Source organism: Dermacentor silvarum, chromosome 5 (genome assembly GCF_013339745.2).
Source record: "Dermacentor silvarum isolate Dsil-2018 chromosome 5, BIME_Dsil_1.4, whole genome shotgun sequence".
Lineage (NCBI taxonomy): Eukaryota > Metazoa > Arthropoda > Arachnida > Ixodida > Ixodidae > Dermacentor > Dermacentor silvarum.
This window is the reverse complement of record NC_051158.1, coordinates 19,338,102-19,356,956: the sequence shown is the minus strand read 5'-3', so window position 1 is coordinate 19,356,956 and position 18,855 is coordinate 19,338,102. Positions and strand designations below refer to the sequence as shown.

The following is an 18,855-nucleotide window of genomic DNA, read 5'->3' as shown; positions in this document are numbered from 1 at the left end:
GTGCCTTAATTAAGTATATATTAAGGTAGACTTAATGAAGGCACTCGAACCTACGACCTTTGTTAGTGGCATTATGAATTTTGGTACCAGAATGCTAAACAACACATTTTTCCTACCCAGGAGCCATCTAAGGCTTTTGCCTTAAAAAGTTAGCATGAGATATTCTTTTTCTTGTGTTCTCGATTTTGGGTGCCCCCAGCTTGTGCCATGAAATCTTTAGATGTTATCTCCTTGCAAATATGGAATGTGCGATGTCAATAAAATTGTCAGTGCTTTTGGTGTTCACAAAGTGTGCACAGCATCAACGGCTCAGAGCGCCCTCCCACCTGGAAGTCGAGGGTGTACATGTCGTGCAGCTCGGGAAAGGTGAAGATGCCGGTAAAGCTGAGCAGGGTGTAGAAGCCCAGGATGAGCATGTAGTCGGCGGCCAGCAGGGGGAACAGGTGGCGCTTCTCTCGCCACGGGGTGACCAGCGAGGGCAGCGAGTGGTGGCACATGAACGAGTAGACGCACACCCCAAACAGGTTGGGCAGGCCCGTGGGCACGGCCAGGGCAGGGTGGCCCTGACCTTTACCCTGGCCCAGGGCCAGAGCACACAGCACGATCATCGAGGTGAATGCTGTCACAAGGGGGAGGCAAATGAAGTGCACCGTTTGTTGGTACAAAATATACCAATATCTATTACATACAATATCAAAATACAAAAACAGGCCTGCTGAAGCCAAACGAGGGCTTGAGAGGCAGTGCTCAGCAGCTCAAGACATGAGAGCACAGACAAAAAAAAAAAAAAAAAAAAATCACAATATTAGATTTAAATATAGTGAACATCAAAAGATTTTTGAAGCTTTCCAGCATTTCAAGGAAGACATCTGGAACATAATACAATAGAACCTTGTTATAACAAAGTTGAAAGGGAGCCAGAATTACTTTGTTATGTCCATTATTTCATTATAAACAGGTTTCACTGTATTTAGGAATACACTTTCCGTACCTGGTGTCCACATAAAAAAATTACCGATGAGGACGGAGCTCTTGTTCAGGCCTTTAAGCAAGGCGAAACTTGTGTAGATGTGCAAAGATTCCTTAAACAATCAAAAGCAACGAAGGCAGCAGCCACAAAAGAATGCATAATCAAGTGACACCGAACAAATAAACAGAAGTTGTTACACCGGTATTTACTTCAACCGTTATTTACTTAAAAACAGTTTCAGCTAAAGGTTTAGAACATCAGTTGGGGAGACAAGTACAGTGTAGACCGCTTATAACGTAAGTCGCCGGAGTCGCGAATATCTACACTATAAGCGGTGCCGCACTATAACCAAAATGATTTTCAAGTCCTGCACGTATGCAAAACATGTAGACCAAGAATGTAGACACGCTTGTACTATCGCACGCACATCGCGATTACATTTTCGCCGCTGAGCTGGCGAAAACATAATCGCGATGTAGCCGGTGCTCTTCAAGCTCGACAGCTTTTTGATTTTTCCCGCGGAAGCCGCATTATAACCGGTATTTCGTCTCACGCGGCTGTACTGTAAGTGGTATGCGTATACATGGAGTGCTATGGGAAAATTAACGGGAGTCTGAAAAGACCGTACTATATCCGATCCTGCACTATAAGTGGTTACGTTATAAGTGGTCTATAATGTACGTTCTCCTATAGTTTAGACAGGTGAAATGCTATTAGTACTCTTTTTAGAACTTTCAAAAATACCTGTTTTCTGCATCTCTAGATCTGAACATAATATTAACATATTGTAATTGTTGATGTGCAGAGTTTGCTTATGTTCATTAAAAAAAATGGCCATTCCTCATTCTCAGTAAAACATTGTTGGATGTGTGCCATTGAACGTGTTCCATAATAGCTGCAAGACAAGGCAGGCGCTGCAAGACATGACAATCACACTGTCAGTTACACAGTGCAAGATAGCCTGGGAGAATTCTACAACCACATCACTGACTGCCCATCGTGTCTAATAACTGTAAATCTGTGCGAAAACTGACTATATCGAGGCACTAAGAATGCATACTTACAGAAATACACCTGTTGATGAAAAGAGAAAGTAAGGAATCTGACATTACGCCATCAGTCATGAGGCTCTGCTGGTCTGGCACAGAGAAAAATTGGCGTCATCTTAAAGCGAAACTCATCAGGCCTCACCGGGAATTTCGGTTACGCACTAGGTTGTAAAGTGCCGTCAAGGAAGTGTTCTACCAGAATAATATTTAAAAAGGCAGAATAATATTTCAAAAGGTGGAAGCAAATAAAATGTTGCCAAGTGCATGTATCACCAAAGTGCATGTATCATTCGTGGCCTCCAGGGTTGTTAGTGCAGCACAGGAGCCCTGTGCTGTGCCAGCAGTCTTAGGAGGCCATGCTCTGCCACCCTTGGCGACCCAGAGGGTAGCAGAGATAAGACTCCATTTGTCTACAAACAGCATAAACTGGCAAGAAGTACTGTGCTGCTTTGTAAAAAACTGCAGTAAAAATGGCCGGGTTACATTTTCTTTTGTTCTTCTGTACAACAAAACTTGCTTATTGCCAATTGTTGACCAGTCTTGACAAATCTTAAGCAAGAGAGCATGTCAGCCGAAACTGGTCGGCCATTTCCAAAACAGCAGCACAGATGTTTCCTAATGTTTGTGCCATTTCCTCATGGAATTCTGTGACTTGCAAGTAATGACGAACTTGTTAAACAATTTTATAAAGTTATTCTGTGAATATAATTTCTGGTTTAACTTCCACCTTTATTGTCCCGTAATGCCTTGAACGAGAAACTGAAGCATATTTCTATACACTTCATAGACAATGCTGACAGTGGGCCTCTTCGATTATCCGTCTCTGACAGTCCAGGACAGTCTGAGAAGGCGCACACGCAACGCTCATTGGCTGAAAGCACTGCTTCGGGCAGTCTGGGACTGTCAGGGACGGGTAATCGAAGAGGCCAAGTGGTTGCACAGGGACCCGAGTTACTGCAATGAATAGAGGCCTCGAAAGCCCATTGGAAATTTGGCATGCCAGCAAACAAAGTTGAAGTACTAGTTAAACACAGAAACACTAGCACTTATTTTTGAAGGACTGCCAAACTGGCTCTACAAGACCAGCTCAGTCTTCGTTCATGCAAGTGAGTGAAAAGTTTGTGCTTACCAATCCAGCGCATCAGGGTTGTGAAGATCTGCAAGTACTTTGTCTTCTGCACGTTGAAGAAGGTGAACGGCCCAACAAGACCCAGGAAAACCAACTGAAGCAACATGCACAATAAGCATAATGTGAGAGGTTGGTCGCTGTTAACTCAAATCTGAGCAGCTTGAATGAACATGTGTTGAGTGAAGGCAACTCTGCAATAGCCATTAGCATAACCCTGCTGGGCCAGTTTGTGCACGGCTTGATGAATGGTGAGGCTAAATGTTCCAAAGTAACACTAATACTACAAATGACACCTTGGCAGATGGCTATGCAGTAATCTGAATCATGTGGTATCCTTAAATGCGCACCCAAATCCATGTAAAGTTGGCCACAAAGATTTACGGGACAGCAACAAATATGAATTTATGTTAAGACGTGGTACTCCAATTTAATGAATTAATCTGCAAGTTGAAAAAATAGTATAAATCAAAACTGAATTCAAGAATATGTGCCCAAGCCTCACAATATTGAGCTTCATTGCAAGTCTTGTGTTCCCAAACTTTTGTGACTAGTTAAATGAGCATTTTTGTACTCTGCCCACAGCAAAATGCAGCCGGCTGTGGCTGTGAATCAGAACTGTGGCCTTACGCTCATCAAAGGATCACAACAGCCACTTATCCACTGTGATGCATGGCCCATGGCTTAAACTCAAGGAGTACCACAAAATGACCAGGACAACAGATCAAGAGCATTAACATTCTTTTACACATAGCTGCAAAAGAATGTTACAAATAGCATTCTGCTAAGTCAGTACCTGCAAACTAGCCTTCTGCTAGGGTTCAGTGTGCATCAATATTTTCGCTCACAGAAAGCCAAAGATTTCGCAACCCCAACCTTACAGAGCAGAAAAGACTATTTATAAAGAGGAGGGAAATTCGTACCAAAAATATCCTGTAAGCGTTTCCACGAGTGATGGTGGAGTTTTTCCAGCACGGCAAGTCATTTGGATGAGTTTCGTTTGAAATGTTGGCCGTAGTGGTTAAGTTTTCTACAGACGTCGCTGGTAATTGGCTACGAGAAGGACAGGAAAAGAATTTCATCAGAGCATTTCACTTCAGTGAAAGCAAGCACTAAACCTGTGTGAAAGTTCTCAAAAAGCACTACTGATGTTACTCTGTCCGGTGAAGTGCCCATAACATTTGTTGGGGTACCTTAATCATCGAGAGGCATTAAAAAAACATACAATAACCAATAGAATGTGCTGTACAACAGGACTTCACGAACAATATAGTATGCATCAATAAAAACCCACCTCTGTATCATAACCTAGTTTATGCGCTAAGACACATTCATTCAATCCAGCAAAATCTTACAGGAAGGCCCCTGGGTTCCAAAAATGCTCGATTTCACCGCGTTAAGAGGAAGCTTTAGCTCGGGCCAAACTCAACGCGCCCTATTGCAAAGATACATGTAAAACGCCGAAATGCTTTTCTGAGATAACCCCATGGCCGACTTTAATGAAATTTGTTACATGCATTTGAGAAAGTTAAATTCTACTGACTGCTTGTAAGTAAAATTTCGATTTAGGTCGGGAATGTTCTTTTATTTTATATTGCTGAAAATTGATAAGTTTTAGAAAAATAGAAACCCCAAAATTTACTAATTCGTAGCTCTGCACCAAAACATATTGCAGTTATGAAAAACTGCATCCTATCTAGCATGTAAAGCAGACAAACTTGGTATTTTAATTTAAAGCTCACGTGAATTTATTACTGTGTTTACAAGGGTCTTGCAAAAGTCCTATTCACAAACTAGTAATATATTTCACAGGAGCGTGCAATATATCAATTTTGTTCGCTTTAGATGCATTATTAAATGCAGCTTAAACATCATAGTTTTGTTTTTCTAAATTTTGTAGTTTTCAACAATCTTTATTAAAGTATTGACAGCCTAAATCAAAAATATGCTTCTAACAGTCACTAGATTTTAACTTATTCTTTTAAATGTAACAAACTTAATCAAATTCGGTGCAGTGGTTGCCGAGAAAAACAACTTCTGCTTTCCCATGCATTTTGATAGAATCCTCCGAGCTAAAGCTCTCTCTTACCACCAAGAGGCCATACAAATGCAATGGGTCAGGAACAGAAAAACACCCTTAAGACACAAACATTGGGTCTTTTCCAGAATGTTTTGATCTACCTCTACAGTCTATTTACGCTGAAGGGATCAAATCAAATCAAGCTTTATTTCCTTTTGAGAGAGGAAGAGGCGGGACTAAAAGCCGTGAGTACGGCTTTTTGATATAAGGATTCAAATGAGATCTACGATTTTGAACACTGCCCATCATTTGTGCATGATTCATGCACACGTACAGTTTGATAAGCTATAAAAGTAAACACCTAATTAGGATTCAACCCAATAGGTAAGTTGAAAATATCAATTTCACAGAAAGAATATGCTTGATGTGACAAACTCAGTCAACCTACATTTGTAAAAAAAAATATTGCCAAGGACTGAGCCAGAACTACGCTGAAATCAGTCCTGAAATAGTAATTTTCATACATCTCTTTATAATCAATGAAGATGCATAAAATAACTGTTCTACATACTTTTTTTTCCTTCTTTTAACCAACTGCCTCATAAAAGAAGGCTCAAAGACTAGGCGATACTTTCATTTCTATGCTCAACCTTCTTCTCGTACATATGAATACATTTCAATTCTGTGTTGTGACGCAATTACCAGAACGAATTTTTTGATGTCTACGCTTGCTTAGTGCTTTATATCACTGAATGGTTCAAACTCAATGCAGGTAAGCTTCCCGAGCTGATTAGCTCTGCAAACACTACGAGAGCCACTTACCATGCTACATCACGAACAGACTTTGAAATAGCCGCACCGTATATGGCCAGGTCTCCATACAGGTACACAGCTATGCACACGTAGAAGAGATTCACACCCACTGCCGAAGAGAAGCGATGTGAAATTAAAATAATGCAAGCTCTTCTTTTAAAAGGACAGCAAGGGCTCTTCAATACACAAAGCTCAGCAAGGTGATACAATAAGACGATGCAAAAGATGTGGAGAAAAGCAGAGAATGTGCACAACCCGAGCACTCAGGAGCAAGCACAAAGCTAACAACCAAATAAAAAGAAGGGACACAAGCGCTTACAGAGCTGAGTGCTTCTTTCATTAATCATCACATTGATTATGCTGCTAACACACAAACAAGAAGAAGCTGCTTGGTTAAAGGGAAACTGAGACATCCACCCAAATGTAGCAATTTGCTACAATGGAAACCCAACCGGGTTCCTCGAAAGAAAGCCTCGCAGTTGATTACTTATCTCCACCTAGCGGATTTCCGCTGAACTATTACGTCAAGCTGCTTGGTGTACACATTGCTGTGTAATATTGACCCCGACTGGAACAGCTGCATTAAACTATCAGCATAAATATTTTTGCAAGATGCTCCAAATTTTGGAAATTAAATACTATCTCGATTGAGTTCAATCAGACATTTCTCCCACATTGTCGTAACAAAACATGCTCTGCAACAACCAGCATGGGAAAACTTTCCACGGCACACTCCGGCTATCAAATGAAAACAATCTCCAATAGAAACTTCAGAGCCACTTGACAAAACCTGTTTAAAGGTAATGTACGGAAGCCCTTGAGGAGGCTTTTGTTTCTTCAAAGCCCCAGTGATTCAGGGGACCAGTGCTCCTTGATGCCTTGAGGCTCGGAGTATGGGGCATACTAAAAAGGTCTGGCCACAGATCCTGTCACTTGTGGAGTAGCTTTGAAGCTTTTGAAGAACAGTGCACAACCAGAGACTTGACTACACCCACCTTTGCTGAAAAAGAGGGACGCCATCTTGCCCTGTAGTGGAGAAAAGAGGTTGTGAAAAGAAGTGAGCACCACTTCAAGCAAAATTAGGTGAAGAAAATGAAAAAAATTCGCACCAGCTCGAAGCGTTCAGTGATGGCAAAGTAGTTGACATGTGAGGACTCTGCCATTCGCTCCGCTGCATCTGAAAACAAGTGAAAAACGTTTGATGCAGTAGCTTTATGCTGGGCTTCAAGTTTGCCACCATAATCTATCCACAAGTGAAAAGTTTTGCAACCCTCTAATCCAGGAGGACACGTACCAACAGCCATGCACTCGCAATATTGTTATTTCACATTCTCAGCTCCGTGAATGTATACCTACGGTAGAAAAGCAGAAACACAAATAACCTGAGAGCATGCAGGGAAAGTAAGACAGTGACTCAACTGCTTAAGAGAAGAGGCACTCGTTCATCCTCGTCTACACACTTGGAGATGATGTCATCCGTCCTGAGTTCATTCTGCGAAGCACACAGAAAAAGGGAAAGAAAGAAATAAGGTGCAACTCCAAGATAAACAAGCCCATCACACAAATAAACAAGGATTTCAGACTTGGAACTGCCACAGCACACCATGCACTAAGTAAGTCGGTTTCTCCTAGCTCCCAACCCTGCTCTACCTCTACTCCTCTGCAGTAAACTAGAATATAATTTTGCACTAATGATTATGCTTCAAAAAAAAAAGAAAAAGAAAGCCCTTCACATGCGAATCCTGCATGTGCTCTTAAATGCTCTTCATGCACAAGTGTTGCACCTTGAGTTTTTTATGTTGCAGTGGCATTGATAAAAGATGCGGACATGGCACTGACAATTACTAGACAATACAGTGGGTAATGCAAGCACCAGCAATCCTAGAAGCACAGCAAGAATGTGCTCTCAACACTGCCCCTGGCTGATGCTTGGTAGCGATGACTTCACCAGGTACTGCTAGCATTGCTTGGTGGATCAAAGTGTAGATGTCCGATTACACAAGCAAACTGAGCGATTCAGCGGTTCTGTTCAGACAGCTGTTATAAAACATAAGCACCATCATCCGCCTGCTTCTGCAAGACAAAGGCCTCTCCCAGAGACCAACAGCTGCCACAGTCCTTTGTCAGTCACACACATTGAGCTACACTGTGTCCCATGCATTTTCCTTACTGCTAATTCCCCTCAACAGTTACACGAGCAAATTTCATAATCTCGTCACTTTAACTAAACCTTGGCAATTGTTTCCATTACCTTGACACCTATTGTGTCACTCTAATAGACAACTTATTTGTTCTCAATACTCTATACAGTGAAATCCCGATAATTTGAACTCTCATAAGTCGAATGGATGGCTAATTTGGATGAATGGATAATTCAAACTGCTCTGTTGGTCTCAGCAAAGTGCTATGTATTTCAATAGAGAAAATATCTAGTGAATTCGAACTCCAAAAACGGTGCAGCGGTTTTTATCGCTACCATGGACCAATTTTTGGACAAACTCGAGCCAACGGCAAAGGTTTGATGTGTCGCTAGCTATCCTAATGTCGCGTGTCGTGACAATGACTTAGCAGGGTAGCTGATTGAGCAAGTTGGCGATTCATAATACTAGTCAGTTTGAGAGCGTAGAAGTTTGGGCCCTTGCTGCAATCGCCGTGCTTTTCCGAGCAGTCTTCTTTGTACCGGATGCAGCAGCAGTGGCACTGAGGGAATACAGCAATGCACACGGGGGCGTCACGGAAATTATGTTGAAAGCCGTGCATGAAGAATGCCGTGCCGTGAAGCAGAGCGGCGTGCACCCTCTTTTACCAACCAGCTTAAAAGGCGCAGGAAAGAGGTTCTTAGCGCACGCTTCAACACATTGCTGCGTGCTCACCCCCTCCTAGCGTGCACTGGATCACGGTAGTATCTCCGAAATAGAGCATGTGGGAGGATGGCGCACATCAAGCCATCATCCTTGTCAGCTCACCCTCACACGTCTTCCCTCGCACTCATACCAAACAGTGTGTGCGATCTTATCACACTTGGACTATATACGTAACCTGGGCTTCTTCCGGCACATGTCGTACCGCACACGTGACACGTGCATGTCACATACCGCACGTTCCGGTCTATGTCACAACACGTGCCGTCATGCGCTGATGGGGGAAAGATAAGACTCAATGAGAGCACAGTGATGGTTTTGGTGTTACATGCTGTACCACACAACTGATTAGGCACTATATTTAAAGGGCCTCTACTTAGCTCGAACTCCGTTTTCGAATAAATTTCCAATCCCCATCAAGCTTGAATTAACGAGATTATACTGTACTACAGGACATGCCGAACTCCAAATCTTAACAAGTGTAACACATTAAAATAACATTATCCAGCACCTCCTTCCATCCCCAAAGAGCACAGCACAGGTGTTTACGAGGACTGATCAACACACAGGTAAAAAAGCATTCCACAACAGAAATCCCACAGTAAGAAGCAAAATAGAAGTGGGGGAAAAATAATTAGGGAGCAAAAAATGAATGTGACATCACAAAACAGGTTCAAGGCACACATCTCGACAGCACAACAGGTATGGTACCAACGTATGTATACATAGTCGCCAAGCCGCCATGACCCGAAGGGTAGTAACAGGGAAGTTGCCTGTCCGCCACCAGATATAGTGTCCGTAGTCGACAGTGATATCCATGCGCTCTCTACTCACACAGTTACCCTTTCGATTTGAATTGCCAGATAGTTTCGCTTTGATAGTTTGGCCTTCATGGCCGATGAGCGACCTACGAGTTGCACCGTAGGCCATGCGCTGCATTTCAGGCACTTAGAGCAGCCCGAGGCACAGTACTGGAAGAAAAGAAAAGCCAGGAGCATTGTCGACAGTGCAGCGGGCATTAGTGAGGCTACCGATACCACCATATAGGGGATGATAATCAATATAGGTATGTCTTGTTTTTCGCTACAGTAAAACTTCAACAAAGTTGTCCAAAATCTCCTGCAGGCAGTGCACATTACACCCTATGAAAAAAAAACGTTTCAGCTGAACAACTTCAGAAAGAGGCAACTTTCATGTGCATGAACTTTTTCATGAAGTTCAGAAAGATAAGGTAAGCACAAGGAATGGTCTAAGTCTTTTTTTAACCTAAAAATGCCCAGCTGAACTATAGTGCAATTTTAAATGACAGGGCTAACATCCTAACGCGACTCACGAGTGACAAGAGAGGCTACAGTTTAATTTCGTCCACCTGTTGTTTTTTTAATGCCCACCTAAATCCAAGTACACAAGTGTTTCCACAATTCACCTCCATCGAAATGTGGCTGCTTTCAGGAATGAAACCCGTGACCTCATGCTCAGCAGTCATAACCACAGAACCACCACGGCAGGTCCATCGTGAAATTTCCATCGTCACGTTTAAAGTACGAGCCTCAATAAATATACTCTTTTATATTTACTCTTCTTGTTTTGCCTTAAGTGTTTGCAATCCTCGAAATAACACTCAAGCAATCGGTAAATGCTTAGTAATTTCATACCAATGTTTTACACATGCTCTAATTAACCCCTTCAGGCGCCAATTGATTCTGTCTTGACAATTTAGTTCACCACATTTCTTGCATCTTCAGAAGCACAATAAGCATATAACTGCAGAAGAGATTAAGAATTTTCAATTCTTGAATGAGTTCTGTAAAGTTTACAGAATGTGGACTCCATGCAAAAACTCTCTACAGGAACGTCAGATATGAGAACCTCAACGATTTCATGCCTATAGCGTACTTGGAAAGTACCTATCCAGCGACTTTAAAATATATCTATTGTGAAAAACAATGAAAAAAGGGATAATGCTACATGATGATATAGTGACAGAGAGAGCAAATACTTAGCCTTCCAACTTGTTTTACTAAAACTATTTACACATTTTATTCACACTCGCAGCACAGGACCAATAAGTGTTCCAAGATGTAGGCAACCTGTTTTAAATTATAATATCAATATTTTCATCATTGCCTTTACTTTTTATGAGTTATCTTAGTGTGCACAATTGTGTACACAGCGCCCTGAAGGGGTTAAGTGAATTTTCAGTTTAACAAGCCTAAAGTCTTGCCTTCAATAGCACTGTCATGCATGCGGCACTGACTTTTCCTTATGCGAATAAGAAAAAAGAAAAGAAGGAATGGTAAAAGTATTTTTACTAAAGCTGCAGGAAAGAAAGGTTTATATATTGTGTGTACTTCTCTAGACAATTTTTTTTTTGTGGCTAGCACTTCGCAGTCATACTGCAAGCTTGGGAAACTTTCCCATGCAATGAAAGGAACTGTATCTTCTCGTAACATGTTTTTCATGGAAATGCAGCAGTGAATTTCTAAACACAAAACATTACATGAATATGCAGAGTTTAGGCGATGTTACAACAAGAAGGACATGTTATCGAGGAATGCATCAGTAAGCTTCTACTGTATTACAGAAGCAACTCATCACTTGCAGTGGCAATCTCAGTAGACGAGACTAAAAAGAGCTGACCTTCGCCAAGACAGCTAATTGCTGGACATTTGAAAGAAAGTGCTGCATAGCAAATGCCTGTTGCAAACACACAGGCACTGCCTTATCGTTATGATATAGCAAACATAACCTTCCTCAAGCTTTTGCGAGCTCTCACAGCACGCCTGATCATAAACACTGTAGAAGAGTAACCATTTCCAACATTAATGGGTGCTGGAATAGAACGTGTGAAAATAAATTGCAGAGTCTAAATAAATGGCATTCAACTTGAATAAAACTTAAAATTTTTCTACCGCACCTTTTCTGTTTGACGTCACCGTTAGACAGTATAGTGCACACACGTTAATGCTGCGTGTATCTGTATGTAGAGGCGTGAAGAAAATGCATTTTATAACGGTTTGTCAATGTGTCGAAGCAGATGGGCATCTTGACTTGTTCCGAGCAATTCCTTTAACGTTTACAGCCTCTCTTGCCTGCACCTGTATAATCTCCTTCATTAGACACATTCTCACTTAACTTTGTCTCTATAATGGTATGCCCGAGAAAAAAAGAACTAATTAAAAAAAAAAAGAATACTCGCTGAACCAAATTGTGCATCAGAATACCCGTCCTGCACAATCCTTGCAGTAGTGTCAAAAACTTAATTTAGTCGAGTTGGTTCAGCACGCAATGAGACGAGGACAAGAGAACAACCAAAACAAGAAAGCGCTAGTCCTGCTGTGGTTTTCTTGTCCTCGTCCCATTGCACTGCTTCAATATACCTGTAGTATTTTCTGGAATTCCCACATTGACTGTATCAGCTAGAAAGTCTAGGCCATGGCCACTCAATGACAAATGAGCAGACTTCTATATATGGCCACTTACAGTTGTTTTTTTTATTTTGCAGTGACAGGAACATGTTATGCTTTTGTTTTTCAAATTTGTTATGTCTCACCCAGAGTTGTGCCAAAGTGACAATACCCTGCACAATATATCAAGAGTATTAGCACTGACCCAGAGTGCCCTCCCGCCTGACCATTCCTAGTGACAATGTCTGGCAAGATAGATTAACTGTCCCAACAGCAATCTGCTGTAGAAGTTACTTTCTCAACATTAAAGCAAGAAAGCCATAAAGTAGAAGGAGCAGAAGGCTAGCAATGTGCCTGTGCAATGCAACTACGGCAAGCCAATGTGCAAGCATAAAGCTAAAGCTCTACAAGCGACAAGAAAAAATGGAGAAAGCTCTGCAGCACTACTGCAGTATGGGAACAACCAAATAACGCCACACAAACCAAAGAATCAAGAAAAAAAATTTAAGGAGCGAGCACGGGTTTATAGTGGCATATGTTTATACAAGCCTACGAACAGCAGTGACACGGCATCACAACCATGTCAAAAATAATGCAAAAATTATATTCCTTTTCAAAATGCATCACTGGCTGGTTCAGAGTAGTTCATGATCAAAATAAAATAAAATCACACAATGAAGTGTTACATTATACAGTCAAATCTTATGACGAAGTTGCATCTCATATGAAAATACTTTTTACCCAGTATTAGCAGTTAATCACACATTTATTGATCACTGCTATCGGCAAATGAATTTTGATATTTACTTCACTGTATCAATAATTTAGTGTTCCTGTGCTTGTTACACCGAGGTTCAACTGCATCAGTTCAGAACGTAGCTGGTAGGAGAGAGGTCCGAACATTTGGTGCATTTGCAACATTGTACGATTTTGCCACAGATTCTTACTCTACTGTGCCAAGCGCTGATACTGCCACAACTGTGTGTCGCACTATGACCAAGCAGACCACACCGACTCACCACCATGTCCTCCTGCTGGGCCTGTGTGATGGCGCTCTCCTCCTCGTCAACCACGCGCTTGTAGTGCTGCAGCGTCTTCCAGTGAACAAGTGCATTGGCTGAAGCCATGGCCTCGATCACAAACGTCGTCGTCAAGTAGCTGCCAGGGTGGGCACCAGGATCGAGAAGAGCAGGAACGGAAAGAAAATACTACAGCACATGCATGCATGCACCACTTAAAGGAACACCAAAAGACAAACACAATGTCCAAATCAGTGGAGTAGCCAAGGGAGGAGGAGGAGGGGGGGGGGGTGACCGGGCCCCTGAAATTTTTCCGGCCGGCGCCCTGTTCCCTCTTACGCCTGGCATGTCGCCTATCAACAAAGGCGCATATCCTTCGAACGTGCGGCGATTATGGGCATTCGTGTCTCAATGCCTTTCTGACGCCTGGGAGCTTACACAGAACGAAGCACCGCAGTCAAGATGATCATAATGCACACATTGCTATGAAGCAAGCTATCGCACGGAACTATAGCCACATAATGTAATGCCTGAACAAGGCGCCTGTGCGTGCATCACACATGCAGATTTGCACTACGCGGAATTGTGATTTTTGCACAGTTTACACCTACACCTGGCATTACATAACTATAATAATCAACGCCAAAATCATAAGAGTGACCTGAAAGGTTCTTAGAAACCAACGAGTGGACATATGCAACCTCGGTGTTTATACTGCAACCTCAGTGGGCGTATGCAAAAAGGCCAAGAAGCCCTAATTTCATTGCACTGTAAAAGAAAACTTAGATAAACTCCTACTGTTGAAAAAATTAGCTCCAAGAGACACTCAACGAATTTGCCCCAAAATCACTCAAGAAATGCGGAACCCCGTATATAACAATTTTCAGATCTGTTTCCACTGCGAAATGTTGTAAACATGAGGCCACAATTTTTCTGAAAATTACCAATTGCTCAGCTAGACTGTTGAAGAGCAAAATAAAAGTGCGCTTCCAACACTCACTAGAAGTTGACTATTTTACAGTGGAATCTCGTTGATACGATCTTCATGGGAACCAGAAAATAAAGCCTATCATCTGATGTAATATCCAACCAAATCATATTATCGGCAAAAGAAACATATTATCCTGAAAAACATATTATGCTAAATCGTATCAACGAGGTTCCACTGTAAATCCAATAAGAACCCCTAGTCTGTTGAGAATACAATGCTTATTTAACTGACAAAGCCCAATGCATTATTCTTGCTACATAGAGTTTGATACTTCAAAATTTTAATTTAGGGAATGAAAACTTAATGCAAATGCAAAGCCCATAGTATCGTTTTTGATACACTGGATAGTTTTCCCCCCTTTGTGGATAATTCAGCAAACCAATGACTAATTAATTGATTGCTATACTAATTAATTTTACTCCCAGCACTTAATTGTTTTTGGATGAACATGGCCAGAAATAAAGATTAACATATTGTTGCAATTTTCCTTATGTGGAATGGTGTTCAGGCATTACGGGGTTAAAGATGGTTGGAAAGAGCTAAAGGTTTTATTTCTAACAGAGCGTACATCACTTTCCCTTCTGCCACTTATTGTGTTGTCTTCAGCTCCCTTTAAAGGTTTCCTTTTTTGTGTGTGCGTGTGTCCATTATTAGGCCTCATGGAGAAGTACTGGCAGAACCAGCTGGTTGAACACCTCACTCATATGGGCCGATTGACTTACCTCATAAAGGCAAGCACAACTACAATGATGAGACTGAGGAGCCAGCCAGCATCTTTGAAAGCTGCAGGCATTGTAAGTGCCCCCGTGCCGACAATCAGGTTGAATATGTACACCAGTCCCACCTGGAAGAGAGCAAAAGAAGAACCACCGACCAAAATAAGAGAAGTCATGGCATTAGGACCAAGAGACACCTATCACAACAGTGCAACATTCATGTTAGCGCAATCATGCTTTCCTCAGATGTCAACCAACTCGCCCAGCAACAAGTTCTATTCATGCAAGCTTCTACCACCAAGACATTCCAGCAGAGCAGCTACAAACAATGTTCCTTCAACCTGCAGATGACATGATCAATCAAAACTCGCACTGAAAGCATTCTGTCAGACTCAACTTTTGTCAGCATCAGCCTACTGTACATTCCAAGACACCCAGTTACCTACAACAACCCCAGTGTTGTGTCCTAATCTCATTACACCTTGACTGCACCTTCCTTAAGAGGAATGTTTAACTTGGGAAATACTGTCTAAATATATGCAAACAGAGAAATCATTCTGCTTGGCCCCCACAGCACTGATCAATAAGGTCTGTTGTACTTAAAATAAAAAGGTACACGCTAACATCTGTAGGAAGTCCAATCTCCAAGTGACTGCTGCTCACCGCACTAATATGAGTGTATGGTGATTGTGAACAAAGGCAAAAAGAAGAAATCCATAATAACAAACAACATTAATCAGCAAAGTGATGACACACCAATACCTAGAGCTAACAGTGCACATGACTTTTCACCTACAGAAAAAGCTCCCCAAGTTTCAAAATTGGCCCAAATTCATTGCACACTTGACAGATCTTCAAGAAGGCACAGAGGACCCAAGGAACAATAGCTATGATACATTACAACAAGCCTTGGTCTACTCCAGAGTGACAATCTCAGCAGCACTACACTAACTGGGTAAGGACGGACATATGGTATAACACGAGGCCTGTGCTGTCAGAACTCAAATTACTGCCATGGTCTACTCAAAAGTGCTATACCATTTCCCCTGCATTTTTCACTGAGGCACAAGTGAAACAATCTGACAAAGCATTACTGAGAGTTATGCATCTTACTGATTTGCCTAGTTTTGTTTTGTACTAGACTGCCTTTTGAAAGCAACTAGACTGTATAACTCACTCACAAAGCAATCACAACTAAACAAGCAACAGAACTTAATGCTCAGGTTCTTGCATCAAAGTCAACGACTACTCTGTCTACCTGGTATATTGCTCATGAGACTGGAAACACTACTAAAAAAACACACCCTGCCCCTGGGAAGACTACCAGTATGATAATATTAATCGGCACATAGTCTGGATGCTTGTCATGCCTTCCAACAAGGCAAGCTTTCATCGCATGTACAGTCGTGGCCACTGTTAGAGGGAACGCGGCACGCGTGGCCGCTCTCTTCGGGCCACCAAGCGGGCGCCGCGCGAAGTATTGCGGCGCAAGCGCAATCAGCGCCAGAGGCGGAGTTGGCTGCGCGTCGTCTGCTACGGTGCCACCCACTTCGCCGCACGCGCTCTGGTTCAAAATACTGTAGCTATGGAGCTCGATAGAAAGTATTTCAACTGGGTTATCTGGGCGCGCCGTTCATGCTACACCCAGTATTCAGGTTCGAATTTCATACGTTCGTTTTCGTCGCAAAATAAAGTTGGTCGCTGAAATTTCACTTGGTTACAAAAGGAAATAGAGCACGTGGCATAAGATTAACAGCGTGTGCCTTGGATGCTTCACATGTCAAACAGCGCATTTAGGCGACGAAAGTTACGCCCACTTTTGATAAAACTCTGCTCGTTATGAGTTTAAAAGGGGCTGCATGTGTTCTTAGTGTGGCATTTCGTCAAAGCAATACCTTCCGGCATGGCCAGAGTTCCTGAGAATGAGCGCTGGGAAATCGTCGAGCTCTATTTCAAGGGTAGGTCGCAGCGAAAAATCGCCGAAGCGACGGGAAGAACGCTCAAGACAGTCAACAGGATCGTAAGAGCATTTAAATCTTGCCGCCGGATCAAGGATGCTCCGCGGAAGCCGAGGTCTCGAGTTACGACTGAACAAGAGGATGACTGGATCGTTGCGGCGGCAGCCGTGAAGCCAGGTCTCTCTGCTCAGCAAATCAAAAATACCCTCGACTTGAGAGCATCCGTGACAACGGTCAAGCGATGCCTCCGAGAAGCGGGTCTGAAGAGCAGGATTGCAGCCCAAAAGCCTCTTCTTCTCTACTTTGACCACCTAGGAATCATTAACGTGCACCGAAATCGTTTAGAAGAACGCAATGACGAAATATGAGACTGCGGTTAATCGCAAAGGCATTTAAAACACTGCAGGTTTAAACATAGCTTGAACAAGTTCATAACGGCTTCAGCTATCTGTACGTTTCCTTATTTTATGCGTTCACAATCGGTAGTCTAGACACCCAAATGTTTTTTTTTTTTTTTTTTCTTGATGCAGGTACCAGCCAAACTTCTTACAAAGAGTCTCGAAAAGCGGAAGGTCAACTGTAAGTGTCTGGGGCATGATCACAAAAGACGGTCTTGGACCTCTTGTGAGAATCGACTGGCAAGTTCACAGCGAACAAGTACTGCGAAATTTTGACCACAGTGGCCCATCGCGAACTTGCAAAGGTGCACTTCTCCGGGGCTGGTCCTGTATTCCGACACGACCGTTCGCCTGTGCACACTTCGAAGAAAGTTGAAGCCCTACTACGCCAGCTCAACATCGCCGTTTTAGAGTGGCCGCCGCAGTCACCAGACTTCAATATTATTGAAAATATTTGGGGCCAAATGAAAGCGGCATTCGCATCCAAGCCCCTCCATGGAATGTCAAGGGACAGCCTTTGTAGAGCAGTCCACGCTGAATGGGAACGCCTTAAGCTGGATGCCACCCTTGTGGATTCGTTATACAGTTCCCTGCCACGTAGGATGGCTGCCGCGATTGCCTCCGGGGGAGATGCAACCAGGTACTAAAATTCGCCTTCGTCATTGGTTTGGACATTGCACCCTGCTGCCTCGATTGTCTCCGAAAGGAAGGAGACCATCATCTAAGCTTCATTTGCAGCCGTGGTCTTGGCTTCATCGTATATATAATAAATCTGAAGCACAGATTTATCAATATCTCTTGTTTGTCGTGTGATTTTTTTACTTCCTTAGCATGCCAATTCTGAAACCCACCCTCTGTGATCAAAGGGAACTTTTAGAAGTAAAAGGCGCAGTTAATATTTTAGGCGTACAGCATGCCTGCGCGCTTTCATAACTGATTTAGAATAGTATCTATTGACGCGTCATTGCTACAGGGTTTGCGTATTCCAAAGCACGCGCGCAATCTAGGCTTCGCCGCTCGAGGCGAAGTGGGAGGCACCGTAGCAGACGACGCGGAGCTAACTCCGCCTGTGGCGCTGATTGCGCTTGCGCCGCAATAGTTCGCACGGCGCCCGTCGTGGCGCTCCGCGGAGCGCGGTCACCCGCTCCGTGTTCCCTCTAACAGTGGCCGCGACTGTACATGCATCCGCCCAATGGCACACTCACACGAACTGCCACCCACGTTTCCAACGTGCAATGAATACACGACCAAAAGACAAGTTGAACACTACAAAGACCAAACACAGACAGAAACGAAAACAACTCACACCAAACACAGACAAGAACGAAAGAGATGACAAAGGCGGTTCGTTTTCATTCCTGTCCATGTTTTGTCTCCGCAAAAGTAAACCTGTCCTTTACTAAACACCAATTAATCCAACAACAAGTTCTCTTGAACAACCTTGCTGGGGCACCCCTCTTCTGGAGTTATTGCAAAAGCGGGAATACAAATCAAAGCACAAGTTATTGCAAGTAAAAAAAGTGCTAC

General features: G+C 42.8%; 1 protein-coding gene across 4 annotated transcripts in view; it reads right to left on the bottom strand.

Moving 5' to 3' along the window:
- Window positions 1-18,855, bottom strand: part of LOC119452987 (transmembrane protein 104) — a 37,162-nt gene that overhangs the window by 15,167 nt on the left and 3,140 nt on the right. The window contains exons 2-11 of one of the 4 annotated variants that reach the window (XM_049667461.1): window positions 14,979-15,100; window positions 13,266-13,404; window positions 9,676-9,810; window positions 7,398-7,470; window positions 7,088-7,155; window positions 6,974-7,004; window positions 5,988-6,087; window positions 4,069-4,198; window positions 3,149-3,242; window positions 327-619 (exon numbers count right to left, since the gene is read on the bottom strand). In XM_049667461.1, the coding sequence (XP_049523418.1) occupies window positions 327-619; window positions 3,149-3,242; window positions 4,069-4,198; window positions 5,988-6,087; window positions 6,974-7,004; window positions 7,088-7,155; window positions 7,398-7,470; window positions 9,676-9,810; window positions 13,266-13,404; window positions 14,979-15,100 (1,185 nt within the window). Of the gene's footprint in view, window positions 1-326; window positions 620-3,148; window positions 3,243-4,068; window positions 4,199-5,987; window positions 6,088-6,973; window positions 7,005-7,087; window positions 7,156-7,397; window positions 7,471-9,673; window positions 9,811-13,265; window positions 13,405-14,978; window positions 15,101-18,855 lie in introns of those variants that run through there. The other 3 variants (XM_049667462.1, XM_049667463.1, XM_049667464.1) reach the window with 3 other exon arrangements.